At 56.2% G+C, this 16,246-nt stretch overlaps 1 protein-coding gene across 1 annotated transcript in view; it reads left to right on the top strand.

Annotated features, from left to right (window-relative positions):
- Nucleotides 1–338: 338 nt before the first annotated feature.
- SGO2 (shugoshin 2) overlaps nt 339–16,246 on the top strand; it is a 39,709-nt gene continuing 23,801 nt past the window's right edge. The window contains exons 1-2 of the mRNA XM_066577225.1: nt 339–393; nt 6,142–6,282. Of these exons, the coding sequence (XP_066433322.1) occupies nt 6,153–6,282 (130 nt within the window). The 5' untranslated portion in view covers nt 339–393; nt 6,142–6,152. The remainder of the gene's footprint in view (nt 394–6,141; nt 6,283–16,246) is intronic.

Below are 16,246 nucleotides of genomic sequence, written 5' to 3'. Positions count from 1 at the left end.
GCTGCAGCGGAATGCCAGCGGCGGAACGGCCCAAAACCCGCGGGGTTTGAAGCTGTGGCTCTCCCGTGGAATTATCACAGTTTTTTTTAAGTGCGGCCAAACCGCGGGAATTCCGTCGGGAATCCGCCCCGTGTCAACCCAGCCTCCTCTCTCACCTCCTAGGTGTCTCTACAAGGAGCGATGACACCCCTCCCCCTCCCCTAATGGTCACATCTGAAGACTACTCATGACGACACTACTGGGCCACATTGTACAGCAGTGGGCGGGTACGAGAAGGGCTGACGTCAGATGGTCAGCTGACATCCCCTGGTCACATGACTCTCAGAGGCGGGCTCTGACCGGGATTTGAATGTAGGCGTGTGGAGAGGAGAGCTAACGGCTGTGGCGCCGGAGGTGAGAGTGGGATGCTGGCGGCTTGTGTTGTCTTTCCGGCGCGGTCTCCGCATCCTCTGCGGGGTTATTAGTTGGAGGTCCCCGGTACTCCGGGCAGTTCAGTTAGCGGCACCGACACTATTAACCCCCTCAGGGCCGGAGGTTTCCGTTCCCAGAGCCGTAACTGCGATTTCCCCGGAGGTGTGAGGCGGGTGGGTTACAGTGTAGCGGTTACTACAGGTGTAGGGGGGGATAGTGTAGCGGTTACTACAGGTGTAGGGGGGACGGACAGTGTAGCAGTTACTGCGTGGGAGGGGGGGGGCGCGGCGGCAGTGTATCGGTTACTACAGGTGTAGGGGGGGGATAGTGTAGCGGTTACTACAGGTGTAGGGGGGGGGGGATAGTGTAGCGGTTACTACAGGTGTAGGGGGGATGGACAGTGTAGCAGTTACTGCATGTGTGTGTGGGGGGGGGGCAGTGGCAGTGTAGCGGTTACTACAGGTGTAGGGGGGGGGGATAGTGTAGCGGTTACTACAGGTATAGAAGGGGACAGTGTAGCGGTTACTACAGGTGTAGGGGGGACGGACAGTGTAGCAGTTACTGCGTGCGCGTGTGTGTGGGGGGGGGGGGCGGCGGCAATGTATCGGTTACTACAGGTGTAGGGGGGGACGACAGTGTAGCGGTTACTACAGGTGTAGGAGGGGGACAGTGTAGCAGTTACTGCGTGCGTGCGTGTGTGGGGGGGGGCGGCTGCAATGTATCGGTTACTACAGGTGTAGGGGGGGGACAGTGTAGCAGTTACTGCGTGCGCGCGTTCGTGCGTGTGGGGGGGGGGCGGCGGCAGTGTATCGGTTACTACAGGTGTAGGGGGGGGGATAGTGTATCGGTTACTACAGGCGTGGGGGGGGGATAGTGTATCGGTTACTACAGGCGTGGGGGGGGGATAGTGTAGCGGTTACTACAGGCGTGGGGGGGGGATAGTGTAGCGGTTACTACAGGCGTGGGGGGGGGATAGTGTAGCGGTTACTACAGGCGCAGGGGGAGGGGGATAGTGTAGCGGTTACTACAGGCGTAGGGGGGGGTAGTGTGGCGGTTACTACAGGCGTAGGGGGGATAGTGTGGCGGTTACTGCAGGCGTAGGGGGGGGATGGTGTAGCGGTTACTACAGGCGTAGGGGGGGGGATGGTGTAGCGGTTACTACAGGCGTAGGAGGGGGGATAGTGTAGCGGTTACTACAGGCGTAGGGGGGGGATGGTGTAGCGGTTACTACAGGCGTAGGGGGGGGGATGGTGTAGCGGTTACTACAGGCGTAGGGGGGGGGGATGGTGTAGCGGTTACTACAGGCGTAGGGGGGGGATGGTGTAGCGGTTACTACAGGCGTAGGAGGGGGGGATAGTGTAGCGGTTACTACAGGCGTAGGGGGGGATGGTGTAGCGGTTACTACAGGCGTAGGGGGGGGATGGTGTAGCGGTTACTACAGGCGTAGGGGGGGGATGGTGTAGCGGTTACTACAGGCGTAGGGGGGGGATGGTGTAGCGGTTACTACAGGCGTAGGGGGGGATGGTGTAGCGGTTACTACAGGCGTAGGGGGGGGGATGGTGTAGCGGTTACTACAGGCGTAGGAGGGGGGATAGTGTAGCGGTTACTACAGGCGTAGGGGGGGGATGGTGTAGCGGTTACTACAGGCGTAGGGGGGGGGATGGTGTAGCGGTTACTACAGGCGTAGGGGGGGGGATGGTGTAGCGGTTACTACAGGCGTAGGGGGGGGGACGGTGTAGCGGTTACTACAGGCGTAGGGGGGGGGGGGGACAGTGTAGCCGTTACTACAGGCGTAGGGGGGGGGACAGTGTAGCCGTTACTACAGGCGTAGGGGGGGGGCACAGTGTAGCCGTTACTACAGGTGTAGGGGACAGTGTAGCCGTTACTACAGGTGTAGGGGACAGTGTAGCCGTTACTACAGGTGTAGGGGACAGTGTAGCCGTTACTACAGGTGTAGGGGACAGTGTAGCCGTTACTACAGGTGTAGGGGACAGTGTAGCCGTTACTACAGGTGTAGGGGACAGTGTAGCCGTTACTACAGGTGTAGGGGGGGGACAGTGTAGCCGTTACTACAGGCGTAAGGGGGGGGACAGTGTAGCCGTTACTACAGGCGTAGGGGGGGGGACAGTGTAGCCGTTACTACAGGCGTAGGGGGGGGACAGTGTAGCCGTTACTACAGGTGTAGGGGGGGGGACAGTGTAGCCGTTACTACAGGCGTAGGGGGGGGACAGTGTAGCCGTTACTACAGGTGTAGGGGGGGGGGTACAGTGTGGCGGTTGCTACACATGTAGAGGGGGGGTTGGTACAGTGTGGCGGTTGCTACACATGTAGAGGGGGGGGTTGGTACAGTGTGGCGGTTGCTACACATGTAGAGGGGGGGGTTGGTACAGTGTGGCGGTTGCTACACATGTAGAGGGGGGGGTTGGTACAGTGTGGCGGTTGCTACACATGTAGAGGGGGGGGTTGGTACAGTGTGACGGTTGCTACACATGTAGAGGGGGGGTTGGTACAGTGTGACGGTTGCTGCACATGTAGAGGGGGGGGTTGGTACAGTGTGACGGTTGCTGCACATGTAGAGGGGGGGTTGGTACAGTGTGACGGTTGCTACACATGTAGAGGGGGGGGGGGTTGGTACAGTGTGACGGTTGCTACACATGTAGAGGGGGGGGGGTTGGTACAGTGTGACGGTTGCTACACATGTAGAGGGGGGGGGGTTGGTACAGTGTGACGGTTGCTACACATGTAGAGGGGGGGGGGTTGGTACAGTGTGACGGTTGCTACACATGTAGAGGGGGGGGTTGGTACAGTGTGACGGTTGCTACACATGTAGAGGGGGGGGGTTGGTACAGTGTGACGGTTGCTACACATGTAGAGGGGGGGTTGGTACAGTGTGACGGTTGCTACACATGTAGAGGGGGGGGTTGGTACAGTGTGACGGTTGCTACACATGTAGAGGGGGGGGTTGGTACAGTGTGACGGTTGCTACACATGTAGAGGGGGGGGGTTGGTACAGTGTGACGGTTGCTACACATGTAGAGGGGGGGGTTGGTACAGTGTGACGGTTGCTACACGTGTAGATGGGGGGGGTACAGTGTGGCGGTTGCTACACGTGTAGATGGGGGGGTACAGTGTGGCGGTTGCTACACGTGTAGAGGGGGGGTGGTACAGTGTGGCGGTTGCTACACGTGTAGAGGGGGGGGTGGTACAGTGTGGCGGTTGCTACACATGCAGATGGGGGTACAAGCTGCTGGCGTTTCTGGTGGTCCGTAGCCCCAGTGCGATGCAGATGCATGAATGTTCTTTGAGTCACATTTATGTGGTGTTTTGTAATGATTTTCTATAGGATGTAGCCCCTCCCCCGCCGCCGGGTTCGGGGGTCCGGGGTGGTCTTGTTCCTCAGTTGGAAGGCTTTGGGCTCGTTGATTTTCTTACACCATTTTGGGAAATGCTTCATTGCTCTTATTGTAGTTTTTGGGAGGCGAGATGACAACAAACCTGTAATTCTGGCGTTCCGTTTCTGTAGCTCCGCCCAGTCCGGTTATTACTTTAGTTGCCCCCTTTGTACCCGCTCAGGCTCTGATATGTCCTCCTTGAGTACCGCTGCCCAAAGCTGTCCCCAATATCCCCTGTGAGGTCTGACCGCTGACTAGTAGCAGGAAGCAGAATGTTCTCGCCATGCGCCCCCTGACCTCGGCCTTGTTGCCGCTCATACGAATTGCGCACACAATATAAACGGTAGTATGTGCCATCCTGACGCCTATTATACGCCAAGATAGAGCTTGGCGATACGCAGCCAGTATACTGTGTCAGTGTGTAATGGCTACATGCTGCGCACACATCTCGCAGATACTTATGTAGGCCTGGCATGCATCTCCTCTGCCCGTGGGCACAATCCTACCAGGGAGATAATAAATATATTAAGAATTAGGCCCCGAAGTGATCCCTATGGTGGCCCACTAGTAACCTTTCCAACACCGTACCCTGCTGGTAGCGGTGACCCCTCCAACACCTCCCCCCCGGCGGTACCCCGCTGGGAGCGGTGACCCCCTCCAACACCGCCCCCCTGCGGTACCCCGCTGGTAGCGGTGACCCCCTCCAACACCGCCCCCCTGCGGTACCCCGCTGGTAGCGGTGACCCCCTCCAACACCGCCCCCCTGCGGTACCCCGCTGGGAGCGGTGACCCCTCCAACACCGCCCCCCCCCCCCGGCGGTACCCCGCTGGGAGCGGTGACCCCTCCAACACCGCCCCCCCCCCGGCGGTACCCCGCTGGGAGCGGTGACCCCTCCAACACCGCCCCCCCTGCGGTACCCCGCTGGGAGCGGTGACCCCTCCAACACCGCCCCCCCCCCCTCCCCCCCGCGGTACCCCGCTGGTAGCGGTGACCCCTCCAACACCGCTCCCTGCGGTACCCCGCTGGTAACGGTAACCCCTCCAACACCGCCCCCCTGCCGTACCCCGCTGGTAACAGTGACCCCCTCCAACACCGCCCCTGCCGTACCCCGCTGGTAGCGGTGACCCCCTCCAACACCGCCCCCTACAGTACCCCGCTGGTAACAGTGACCCCCTCCAACACCGCCCCCTGCCGTACCCCGCTGGTAACGGTGACCCCCTCCAACACCGCCCCCTGCCGTACCCCGCTGGTATCCGTGACCCAATCAGAGTATGTACCATTTATGACCCCCCCCTGCTTCCTATCACTGACCAGTTACTTACCCCCTTACCCACATTCTCCCCCAGACCAAACATTCTCATTCTATATACCAGCCTTTTATGTGGCACAGTGTTAATTTTTTAAAATTATTTTCTGCCACCATCTTCTGACCGCCATAACTTTTTTTATACATTTTGGTGGGGTAACCAGAAAAGTGCAATTCTGCCTTTTTCTTTTTTTTCTTTTGTGGGTCAGGAACGCTATCCTTTCTCCTTAGGGAGAGCACCTAGACGGTGAGTGAGGAGACCTGGTATACCATTCATGCTCCTCATGCGGCCTTCTGTGGACGCGCCGATAAAGCTTCTTGTTTATGCCGCTGCTGGCTCCCTGCTTCCGAGCACACTGTGCCCTTCTCCACCGAGGAGGGTGCCGCTACTGGCACTTAACACACATTCCGCTGTGGCACCGTGCCTGGCTGGCGGACGCTGTAGGCAACATCCATAGTGGGCTGCCAGGACCTGCTCTCCTACCACCTCTGCAGCCAATCACGCACAGGGGGTGTCACCCCCCTGGCAATCTTGACTTCATCAGCACTTGCTGGTGGCGTCAAGATACACTAATACCGGTCTGGAGGAGGAGTAAGGGTTTGGGGGGGTTTTGTGCTCCTCTAGCTCCCGAGGCTTTGCCTCTAGGCTTTGGCTCTATAGCCTACTATTTCTCCTTTTCATAGAGCCAGCGCTCAGCTGTTGCTCCTGGTTGCGAGTTGTTAGATGGACAGTTCACTTCCTGCCGTGACCACTGATGACTATATCCAGACACGTTGACAGCGGGCTGGATGATCAGCTCATCGAGGGGGCTCCTGAGCGGTGGATCCCTGTCAATCAGCTACTGATGACCTAACCAGAGGATAGATCATGAGTTGTAATAACTGGGGCAACACCCCAATTACTGGACAGATGCAATGAAGTATTGGCTACTAGAAAATGTCAACTCGGTGATTTATGTTAGCGGGTCAGGGGTCCTCTCTAGATAAACTTGCAGGAAACGTCCATTGACTATTTTTCCTTCATTCTCCAGAATTACTTTGCATGATGGATTTCTCATCTAGTTCCGCTCTGCAGTCCGTAAAGGAACGAATGCGAGAGAAACTCAATGGATCCCTCAAAGCTGTAAAGCTGCAAACCTCTCTGGCTGCGAAGATCAAGACCAAAACCTTAAGTATGGCTCTCTCCCTTTACCGTCTACATCCCATCTCTGGCTCTCTCCCTTTACCGTCTACATCCCGTCTCTGGCTCTCTCCCTTTACCGTCTACATCCCGTCTCTGGCTCTCTCCCTTTACCGTCTACATCCCGTCTCTGGCTCTCTCCCTTTACCGTCTACATCCCGTCTCTGGCTCTCTCCCTTTACCGTCTACATCCCGTCTCTGGCTCTCTCCCTTTACCCTCTGCGTCCCGTCTCTGGGCTCTCTCCCTTTACCGTCTACGTCCCGTCTCTGGGCTCTCTCCCTTTACCGTCTACATCCCGTCTCTGGGCTCTCTCCCTTTACCGTCTACATCCCGTCTCTGGCTCTCTCCCTTTACCGTCTACATCCCGTCTCTGGCTCTCTCCCTTTACCGTCTACATCCCGTCTCTGGCTCTCTCCCTTTACCGTCTACATCCCGTCTCTGGCTCTCTCCCTTTACCCTCTGCATCCCGTCTCTGGCTCTCTCCCTTTACCCTCTGCGTCCCGTCTCTGGCTCTCTCCCTTTACCCTCTGCGTCCCGTCTCTGGCTCTCTCCCTTTACCCTCTGCGTCCCGTCTCTGGCTCTCTCCCTTTACCCTCTGCGTCCCGTCTCTGGCTCTCTCCCTTTACCCTCTGCGTCCCGTCTCTGGCTCTCTCCCTTTACCCTCTGCGTCCCGTCTCTGGCTCTCTCCCTTTACCCTCTGCGTCCCGTCTCTGGCTCTCTCCCTTTACCCTCTGCGTCCCGTCTCTGGCTCTCTCCCTTTACCCTCTGCGTCCCGTCTCTGGCTCTCTCCCTTTACCCTCTGCGTCCCGTCTCTGGCTCTCTCCCTTTACCCTCTGCGTCCCGTCTCTGGCTCTCTCCCTTTACCCTCTGCGTCCCGTCTCTGGCTCTCTCCCTTTACCCTCTGCGTCCCGTCTCTGGCTCTCTCCCTTTACCCTCTGCGTCCCGTCTCTGGCTCTCTCCCTTTACCCTCTGCGTCCCGTCTCTGGCTCTCTCCCTTTACCCTCTGCGTCCCGTCTCTGGCTCTCTCCCTTTACCCTCTGCGTCCCGTCTCTGGCTCTCTCCCTTTACCCTCTGCGTCCCGTCTCTGGCTCTCTCCCTTTACCCTCTGCGTCCCGTCTCTGGCTCTCTCCCTTTACCCTCTGCGTCCCGTCTCTGGCTCTCTCCCTTTACCCTCTGCGTCCCGTCTCTGGCTCTCTCCCTTTACCCTCTGCGTCCCGTCTCTGGCTCTCTCCCTTTACCCTCTGCGTCCCGTCTCTGGCTCTCTCCCTTTACCCTCTGCGTCCCGTCTCTGGCTCTCTCCCTTTACCCTCTGCGTCCCGTCTCTGGCTCTCTCCCTTTACCCTCTGCGTCCCGTCTCTGGCTCTCTCCCTTTACCCTCTGCGTCCCGTCTCTGGCTCTCTCCCTTTACCCTCTGCGTCCCGTCTCTGGCTCTCTCCCTTTACCCTCTGCGTCCCGTCTCTGGCTCTCTCCCTTTACCCTCTGCGTCCCGTCTCTGGCTCTCTCCCTTTACCCTCTGCGTCCCGTCTCTGGCTCTCTCCCTTTACCCTCTGCGTCCCGTCTCTGGCTCTCTCCCTTTACCCTCTGCGTCCCGTCTCTGGCTCTCTCCCTTTACCCTCTGCGTCCCGTCTCTGGCTCTCTCCCTTTACCCTCTGCGTCCCGTCTCTGGCTCTCTCCCTTTACCCTCTGCGTCCCGTCTCTGGCTCTCTCCCTTTACCCTCTGCGTCCCGTCTCTGGCTCTCTCCCTTTACCCTCTGCGTCCCGTCTCTGGCTCTCTCCCTTTACCCTCTGCGTCCCGTCTCTGGCTCTCTCCCTTTACCCTCTGCGTCCCGTCTCTGGCTCTCTCCCTTTACCCTCTGCGTCCCGTCTCTGGCTCTCTCCCTTTACCCTCTGCGTCCCGTCTCTGGCTCTCTCCCTTTACCCTCTGCGTCCCGTCTCTGGCTCTCTCCCTTTACCCTCTGCGTCCCGTCTCTGGCTCTCTCCCTTTACCCTCTGCGTCCCGTCTCTGGCTCTCTCCCTTTACCCTCTGCGTCCCGTCTCTGGCTCTCTCCCTTTACCCTCTGCGTCCCGTCTCTGGCTCTCTCCCTTTACCCTCTGCGTCCCGTCTCTGGCTCTCTCCCTTTACCCTCTGCGTCCCGTCTCTGGCTCTCTACCCTCTGCGTCCCGTCTCTGGCTCTCTCCCTTTACCCTCTGCGTCCCGTCTCTGGGCTCTCGCCCTTTACCCTCTGCGTCGCGTCTCTGGGCTCTCGCCCTTTACCCTCTGCGTCGCGTCTCTGGGCTCTCGCCCTTTACCCTCTGCGTCGCGTCTCTGGGCTCTCGCCCTTTACCCTCTGCGTCGCGTCTCTGGGCTCTCGCCCTTTACCCTCTGCGTCGCGTCTCTGGGCTCTCGCCCTTTACCCTCTGCGTCGCGTCTCTGGGCTCTCGCCCTTTACCCTCTGCGTCGCGTCTCTGGGCTCTCGCCCTTTACCCTCTGCGTCGCGTCTCTGGGCTCTCGCCCTTTACCCTCTGCGTCGCGTCTCTGGGCTCTCGCCCTTTACCCTCTGCGTCGCGTCTCTGGGCTCTCGCCCTTTACCCTCTGCGTCCCGTCTCTGGGCTCTCGCCCTTTACCCTCTGCGTCCCGTCTCTGGGCTCTCGCCCTTTACCCTCTGCGTCCCGTCTCTGGGCTCTCGCCCTTTACCCTCTGCGTCCCGTCTCTGGCTCTCTCCCTTTACCCTCTGCGTCCCGTCTCTGGCTCTCTCCCTTTACCCTCTGCGTCCCGTCTCTGGCTCTCTACCCTCTGCGTCCCGTCTCTGGCTCTCTCCCTTTACCCTCTGCGTCCCGTCTCTGGGCTCTCGCCCTTTACCCTCTGCGTCGCGTCTCTGGGCTCTCGCCCTTTACCCTCTGCGTCGCGTCTCTGGGCTCTCGCCCTTTACCCTCTGCGTCCCGTCTCTGGGCTCTCGCCCTTTACCCTCTGCGTCCCGTCTCTGGGCTCTCGCCCTTTACCCTCTGCGTCCCGTCTCTGGGCTCTCGCCCTTTACCCTCTGCGTCGCGTCTCTGGGCTCTCGCCCTTTACCCTCTGCGTCGCGTCTCTGGGCTCTCGCCCTTTACCCTCTGCGTCGCGTCTCTGGGCTCTCGCCCTTTACCCTCTGCGTCGCGTCTCTGGGCTCTCGCCCTTTACCCTCTGCGTCGCGTCTCTGGGCTCTCGCCCTTTACCCTCTGCGTCGCGTCTCTGGGCTCTCGCCCTTTACCCTCTGCGTCGCGTCTCTGGGCTCTCGCCCTTTACCCTCTGCGTCGCGTCTCTGGGCTCTCGCCCTTTACCCTCTGCGTCCCGTCTCTGGGCTCTCGCCCTTTACCCTCTGCGTCCCGTCTCTGGGCTCTCGCCCTTTACCCTCTGCGTCCCGTCTCTGGGCTCTCGCCCTTTACCCTCTGCGTCCCGTCTCTGGGCTCTCGCCCTTTACCCTCTGCGTCGCGTCTCTGGGCTCTCGCCCTTTACCCTCTGCGTCGCGTCTCTGGGCTCTCGCCCTTTACCCTCTGCGTCGCGTCTCTGGGCTCTCGCCCTTTACCCTCTGCGTCGCGTCTCTGGGCTCTCGCCCTTTACCCTCTGCGTCGCGTCTCTGGGCTCTCGCCCTTTACCCTCTGCGTCGCGTCTCTGGGCTCTCGCCCTTTACCCTCTGCGTCGCGTCTCTGGGCTCTCGCCCTTTACCCTCTGCGTCGCGTCTCTGGGCTCTCGCCCTTTACCCTCTGCGTCGCGTCTCTGGGCTCTCGCCCTTTACCCTCTGCGTCGCGTCTCTGGGCTCTCGCCCTTTACCCTCTGCGTCGCGTCTCTGGGCTCTCGCCCTTTACCCTCTGCGTCGCGTCTCTGGGCTCTCGCCCTTTACCCTCTGCGTCGCGTCTCTGGGCTCTCGCCCTTTACCCTCTGCGTCGCGTCTCTGGGCTCTCGCCCTTTACCCTCTGCGTCGCGTCTCTGGGCTCTCGCCCTTTACCCTCTGCGTCGCGTCTCTGGGCTCTCGCCCTTTACCCTCTGCGTCGCGTCTCTGGGCTCTCGCCCTTTACCCCCTGCGTCGCGTCTCTGGGCTCTCGCCCTTTACCCCCTGCGTCGCGTCTCTGGGCTCTCGCCCTTTACCCCCTGCGTCGCGTCTCTGGGCTCTCGCCCTTTACCCTCTGCGTCGCGTCTCTGGGCTCTCGCCCTTTACCCCCTGCGTCGCGTCTCTGGGCTCTCGCCCTTTACCCCCTGCGTCGCGTCTCTGGGCTCTCGCCCTTTACCCCCTGCGTCGCGTCTCTGGGCTCTCGCCCTTTACCCCCTGCGTCGCGTCTCTGGGCTCTCGCCCTTTACCCCCTGCGTCGCGTCTCTGGGCTCTCGCCCTTTACCCCCTGCGTCGCGTCTCTGGGCTCTCGCCCTTTACCCCCTGCGTCGCGTCTCTGGGCTCTCGCCCTTTACCCCCTGCGTCGCGTCTCTGGGCTCTCGCCCTTTACCCCCTGCGTCGCGTCTCTGGGCTCTCGCCCTTTACCCCCTGCGTCGCGTCTCTGGGCTCTCGCCCTTTACCCCCTGCGTCGCGTCTCTGGGCTCTCGCCCTTTACCCCCTGCGTCGCGTCTCTGGGCTCTCGCCCTTTACCCCCTGCGTCGCGTCTCTGGCCCAAACATGTCAGCTGCACCTCAAGAACATCACAAGAATCCACCTTTTTCTCACTGTGGACACGCTAAAAACACTCACTGTTGCCCTCATCCACTCCCGGCTCTATTATTGCAACTCGTTGCTGATCGGCCTCCCCTGCACCAGACTCTACCCTCTCCAATCCATCCTGAATGCGGCAGTCAGGCTCATCTTCCTGTCCAGCCGCTACTCGGACGCCTCTGCCCTGTGCCGGTCACTGCACTGGCTGCCCGTTAAATACAGAATTCAATTTAAACTCACTCCCTTCATCCATAAAGCCCTCCATAGCACTGCGCCCCCCTATATTGCCTCCCTCATCTCAATGCACCACCCAGCCTGGGCTCTCCACTCCGCTAACAAAATCAGATTAAGCGCCCCTTTAACACGAACCTCTGACTCCCGCGTCCAAGACTTCTCCAGAGCAGCACCAGTCCTCTGGATCGCACTACCCTAAACTACTCGGGCAATCACTAACACACACAACTTCAGGCGTGCTCTAAAAATGTACCTCTCCAGGGAGGCATACCATATCCCCTAAACCAAACCCCTCTGTATGCCACCTGATAACCTGCTCCCTGACTGCAGTCTCTGCTGGCTGTAATCATCCACCTCCTGCCGTCAGACCAATTCAGCCACCAAGTAGCTTAAGTCTGACCATTGTCTGTGTATAGCATCCCTCACTCTCCACCTCTCCATACCGCGCACATCTCCACCCCGCCATACCGTGCACATCTCCACCTCACCATACCGCACACATCTGCAGCCCCTCTACCTCCTGTATCACCCCACTATCTGTAGTATGTAAGCTTGTTGGAGCAGGACCCGCACCCCTACTGTCTCAGTCAACTGATTACTATGTAACCGGGGTTTTGTATCTGTTTCTCTTGTCTTATAAGTGCTGCGGAATATGTTGGCGCTATATAAATAAAGGTGGTGGTTATTATATGTGTAGATGTTAGAGAAGGACTCTGAGGCGCACAAATGTGTAATAATGCCAAACATGCTCCAGAACCGTCACCAGCGCCATATGTTCGCTAACGCACCATTATTCACTCTATTAACCGCAGACTTGGTAATCCAGGCTTGGTAATCCAGGCTTGGTAATCCAGGCTTGGTAATCCAGGCTTGGTAATCCAGGCTTGGTAATCCAGGTTTGGTAATCCAGGTTTGGTAATCCAGGCTTGGTAATCCAGGCTTGGTAATCCAGGCTTGGTAATCCAGGCTTGGTAATCCTGTGGCGGTTGCTACACATGTAGAGGGGGGTACAAGCTGCCGGCGTTTCTGGTGGTCCGTAGCCCCAGTGCGATGCAGATGCATGAATGTTGTTTTATGAGTCACATTTATGTGGTGTTTTGTAATGATTTTCTATAGGATGTAGCCCCTCCCCCGCCGCCGGGTTCGGGGGTCCGGGGTGGTCTTGTTCCTCAGTTGGAAGGCTTTGGGCTCTACAAGCAGTTTGAACGTAGACACAGCTCTATCACAGCGGCTCAATGAGAATTGGGGAGCATCTTTAGTTCCTTTTCTCTGGTGTAGTTTTTGACACCCCGATGTCACACTTGGGCCTTTCCTCCTGTGAAGTCACGCCTCTTTTCAGACATGGTGATAAGTGTGTGAAAGTGTTTAACCGCTTCCCGCTCCAGGGCGTAAACTTACGTCCTGGGGATAGCGCGGGATCACATATGATCCCGCAGCGGGAGCCGGCTGTCAGTCACAGCCGGCGTCCTGCTGCAACAGCGGGGGGGTATCGGAGATGTGCCCCCCCCCCCTCCCGCTGTTAACCCCTTCCCTGCCGCGATTTATGTAGATCGCGTCAGTGAAAGAGTTCAGAGGGAGCGCGCTCCCTCTGTGTGTTCGTCCGGCTCCCGCGATGTTATCGTGAGAGCCCGGCCTGTCGCCATGGCAACTCTGGCGTCCTGTATTGCCAATGCCTATTATCGCTGTATAAGCGATATGGCAGGGCAGTAGCCCTGCCAAGCCTTATCACAGCGATGGGCAGTACTGTGGTCAAAGTCCCCCTGGGGGACACAGGTTGTGTAATAAAAAAAAAAAAAAAAAAAAATCAAAAAAAGGAATTAAAAAAAATGTAAAGTATAACTCATATTAGCATAAAAAAAGTTTAAAAAAATTTAAACCCCACATATTTGGTATTGTCGCGTCTATAACGACACGTATAATAAGTTGCACATGCTTTTGAGTGTGCACGGAAAAAAGCGTTAAAAAAACGCTTAAACTGAGGCACAATGCTAATTTTTAGCATTTTGCCTCCCTAAAAACGCAATAAGGGTGCCTGCACACGAGCAGAATTTCAAGCGCGTGATTTTAGGCACATAATCCGCCCCAGACCGCAGCCAATATACTCCTATGAGGATCCGCAGTTGTCCCCAGACGGACGGATGTGTATTGCGTTTTTTCACGCGCGTGAAAAAATCTGCCACCTGTTCTAATTTGGGTCGGATTCTGCGCGTGAAGCCTCCAATACAAGTGAATGGGTGCGTTTTTTCACGCAGTACATCCGCAGTGCAGCTGCGGATGGAGTCACTGGTTGCTATGACTACAGGAAGTAGGCATGGTAGGAGGCGTCCCAGCACACAGCACAGAGCTTCACAGGCAAATTTCAACTGCAGATCTGTCCTTTCAGTCCCCTCATCTACCAGAGAGCAGCCAGCAGACACCAGCCAGGGTGCACCCAGTACCTCCTTTTTTTCCTGGGGGGCTCTTCCTCCTCCGTTACCGCAGTACGTCCGAAAAAAGTTACATGGATCAACCATGCCCACAAAGACATCTGCTCACCGGGTGAAAGCATGTTGCCAGAATAATTTAACGGTGCTCGCACAAGCAAGAGGGACAAAACGGAGTCTGGGTGTTGGTTTTTAAGCTGTTTTCCAGTGAATGGGCAGTTCTCTAGGGGTTGGGTTTACAATAAGGGTGTCTTCCGGATTTTTCTGCGCGTTTTTTTCCGCAACACATCCGCGTATATCCGCGCGTGATTTTTCACGCATCCGCGCCTATCCGCAAGCACATTTAGGTACCATACGCGCGTGAAAATCCGCGAGTGGAATCCGGAACGCTCGTGTGCAGGCGGCCTAAAAGTGATCAAAAAAGCCGTATGTACCCCAAAATGGTACCAAGAAAATCTACAGCTTGTCTCGCAAATAATAAGCCCTCACAGAGCTCCGTACATCAAAAAATAAAAAAGTTACAGGACTTTGAATGCAGCGATTTAGAAAAAAAAAATTCCAAAAAAAGGTTTTTATTGCAGAAAAGTGGAAAAACCTAAAAAAAGTTAAAATTTTGGTATAGTTGTAACCGTACCGACCCGCAGGAAAAAAATTGGTTGTCTTATTTATGCTGCATGATTAACGCTGTAAAAAAAAAAAAAAAAAAAATCTATGGCAGAATTGATGCGTTTTCTCTCCCTGCTATCATAAAAAAAAAAAAAAGTTTTGCAATATAGTCAATATACCCAAAAGTGGCACCATTAAAAACTACAGTTCGCCACGCAGAAAACAAGCTCTTATACGGCCGCATCGACGGGAAAATAAAAAAAATTATGACTTTTGATAAATGGAGAAGAAAATCCGCCAAAAATCATTGCGTCCTAAAGCCCAAAATAGGCCATGTCATTAAGGGGTTAAACTCTTTCCCGCCCCGGGCGTAAATCTTGGCCGGGAAGCAGTTCCCACAAATGGATATATGTTTACATTCTATGGATACTGTGGGCTCAGAAGCTTGGCCCATGCCATCAGCAGCGGGAGCTGGCTGTGACTGACCGCCGACCTCTGGCTCCAACAGCTGGGATCAGTGAGAATACTGGCACGTAAGGGGTACGAATGGTCCGAGTGTGATCTAGTTGATTTTGTTATTTCTGTTAGTAAATGTGTAGATCTCCCTCCACTAGAATGTGCTCCATGACTGACAGTGCCATCCAGTGTACATCTTGTGCCATGTATGCATACAGACCGGCCGGTCAAGGATGCATACTGTTGTGTGAGATGTGAACATGTTGCACATCTGGAAGCCCAGATCCTGGATCTAAATGAGCGACTGACAACACTGAGATTCATTGGCACCATAGAAAGGAGTTTGTTGCTCACTGAGCACTCGCTGGGGTAGATGTGTGGGTATATGGTAGCTTGGGGGAGCAGGGGGAGCAGGCAACTAGCTGGGTAACAGATGGGTTAGAGCAGTGGTTCTCAACGTGCGCGTTTTTACTTCGCAAGGGGACGGTGGAACAAATGGGGTTGGCAGGGGGCATTGGAACATAAAGGGGGCGGTAGGAAAACGTTTTTTGGTTTGTTTTTTTTTTTTTTTTCTTTCTTTTCCCCATCTAGTAACTACATTTTTCTAAAATTAGTAATGATACCTCGGTTTTCGTTGATGATCCGTCCAAAAACAATAGGTGGCAACCGAGACAATTATTTCCATATGAATCACTTTCATGTAAGTTTATTGCAGCCTGCGTGCCTATGGCCGCCTGCAGACGAGCGGGTCGGATCCGGCGAGACCCAACCCAAGCGCCTGCAGAGACGAGCGCGTACTCACCCGTGCCCAGCGGCCCCGGCTCTTTCATGTGCCCTCTGCGAGCCCCGCACAAAAATAAGACCTGCCGCGGTTTGTTTGCCGCGCGAAATTTCGCGCGGCCAAACCGCGGCCGTCTGCATAGGAGTGCGTATTGTAATGCACTCCTATGCAGGCTTTGAGCGGCGGAAATCCCACCGCGGGATTTCTGCCCGTGTGCAGGCGGCCTATATCATTTATTGTATGACTTGTATAGCTCCATGTCTCCGCTACAGATCAATCGCCCTTCATAACACTGGATAACCTACAACACAACCTACCCCACTGTATACCATAATGCTGCTGATTGGCTGGAACCGCTTCAAACTTTTACTTGTGTGGGTCTTGTGTGGATTTGTAGTCTTAGTGGATGCCAAGTGTCTTTTCAGAACATTGATATAAACTACAACTCTGAGACCCACACAATTGACATTTGCAGCCAATCAGTGGCATTATGGAATACAGCAGGTTAGATTGTTCTTTGGGTTATCCAGTATGATTGATCTGTAGCGGAGTCAGGGAGTTATAAAAGTCATACATCATTATATGATAGAGCGACATAAGCAGTGCATTCTTGAAGCATACTTTATAGAAAAGGCTGAGAAGAAATGCCATCAATATTCAAATGAATACTTGAATACGGATTCATCCCTTCTACAAACCGACAGCTTCCCTTGTGCCTTGTTTATGAAAAGGCATTTTTGGAGGCTATAAAGCCTTCAAAACTGAGTGATCACTTTGCAAAAATGCATTCAGACAAAGTGGGTAAG

The sequence above is a fragment of the Eleutherodactylus coqui genome, chromosome 8 (assembly GCF_035609145.1).
Source record: "Eleutherodactylus coqui strain aEleCoq1 chromosome 8, aEleCoq1.hap1, whole genome shotgun sequence".
In the NCBI taxonomy this organism is placed as follows: Eukaryota; Metazoa; Chordata; class Amphibia; order Anura; family Eleutherodactylidae; genus Eleutherodactylus; species Eleutherodactylus coqui.
The sequence above is the reverse complement of the archived record's forward strand: the minus strand, read 5'-3'. Positions and strand labels throughout refer to the sequence as shown.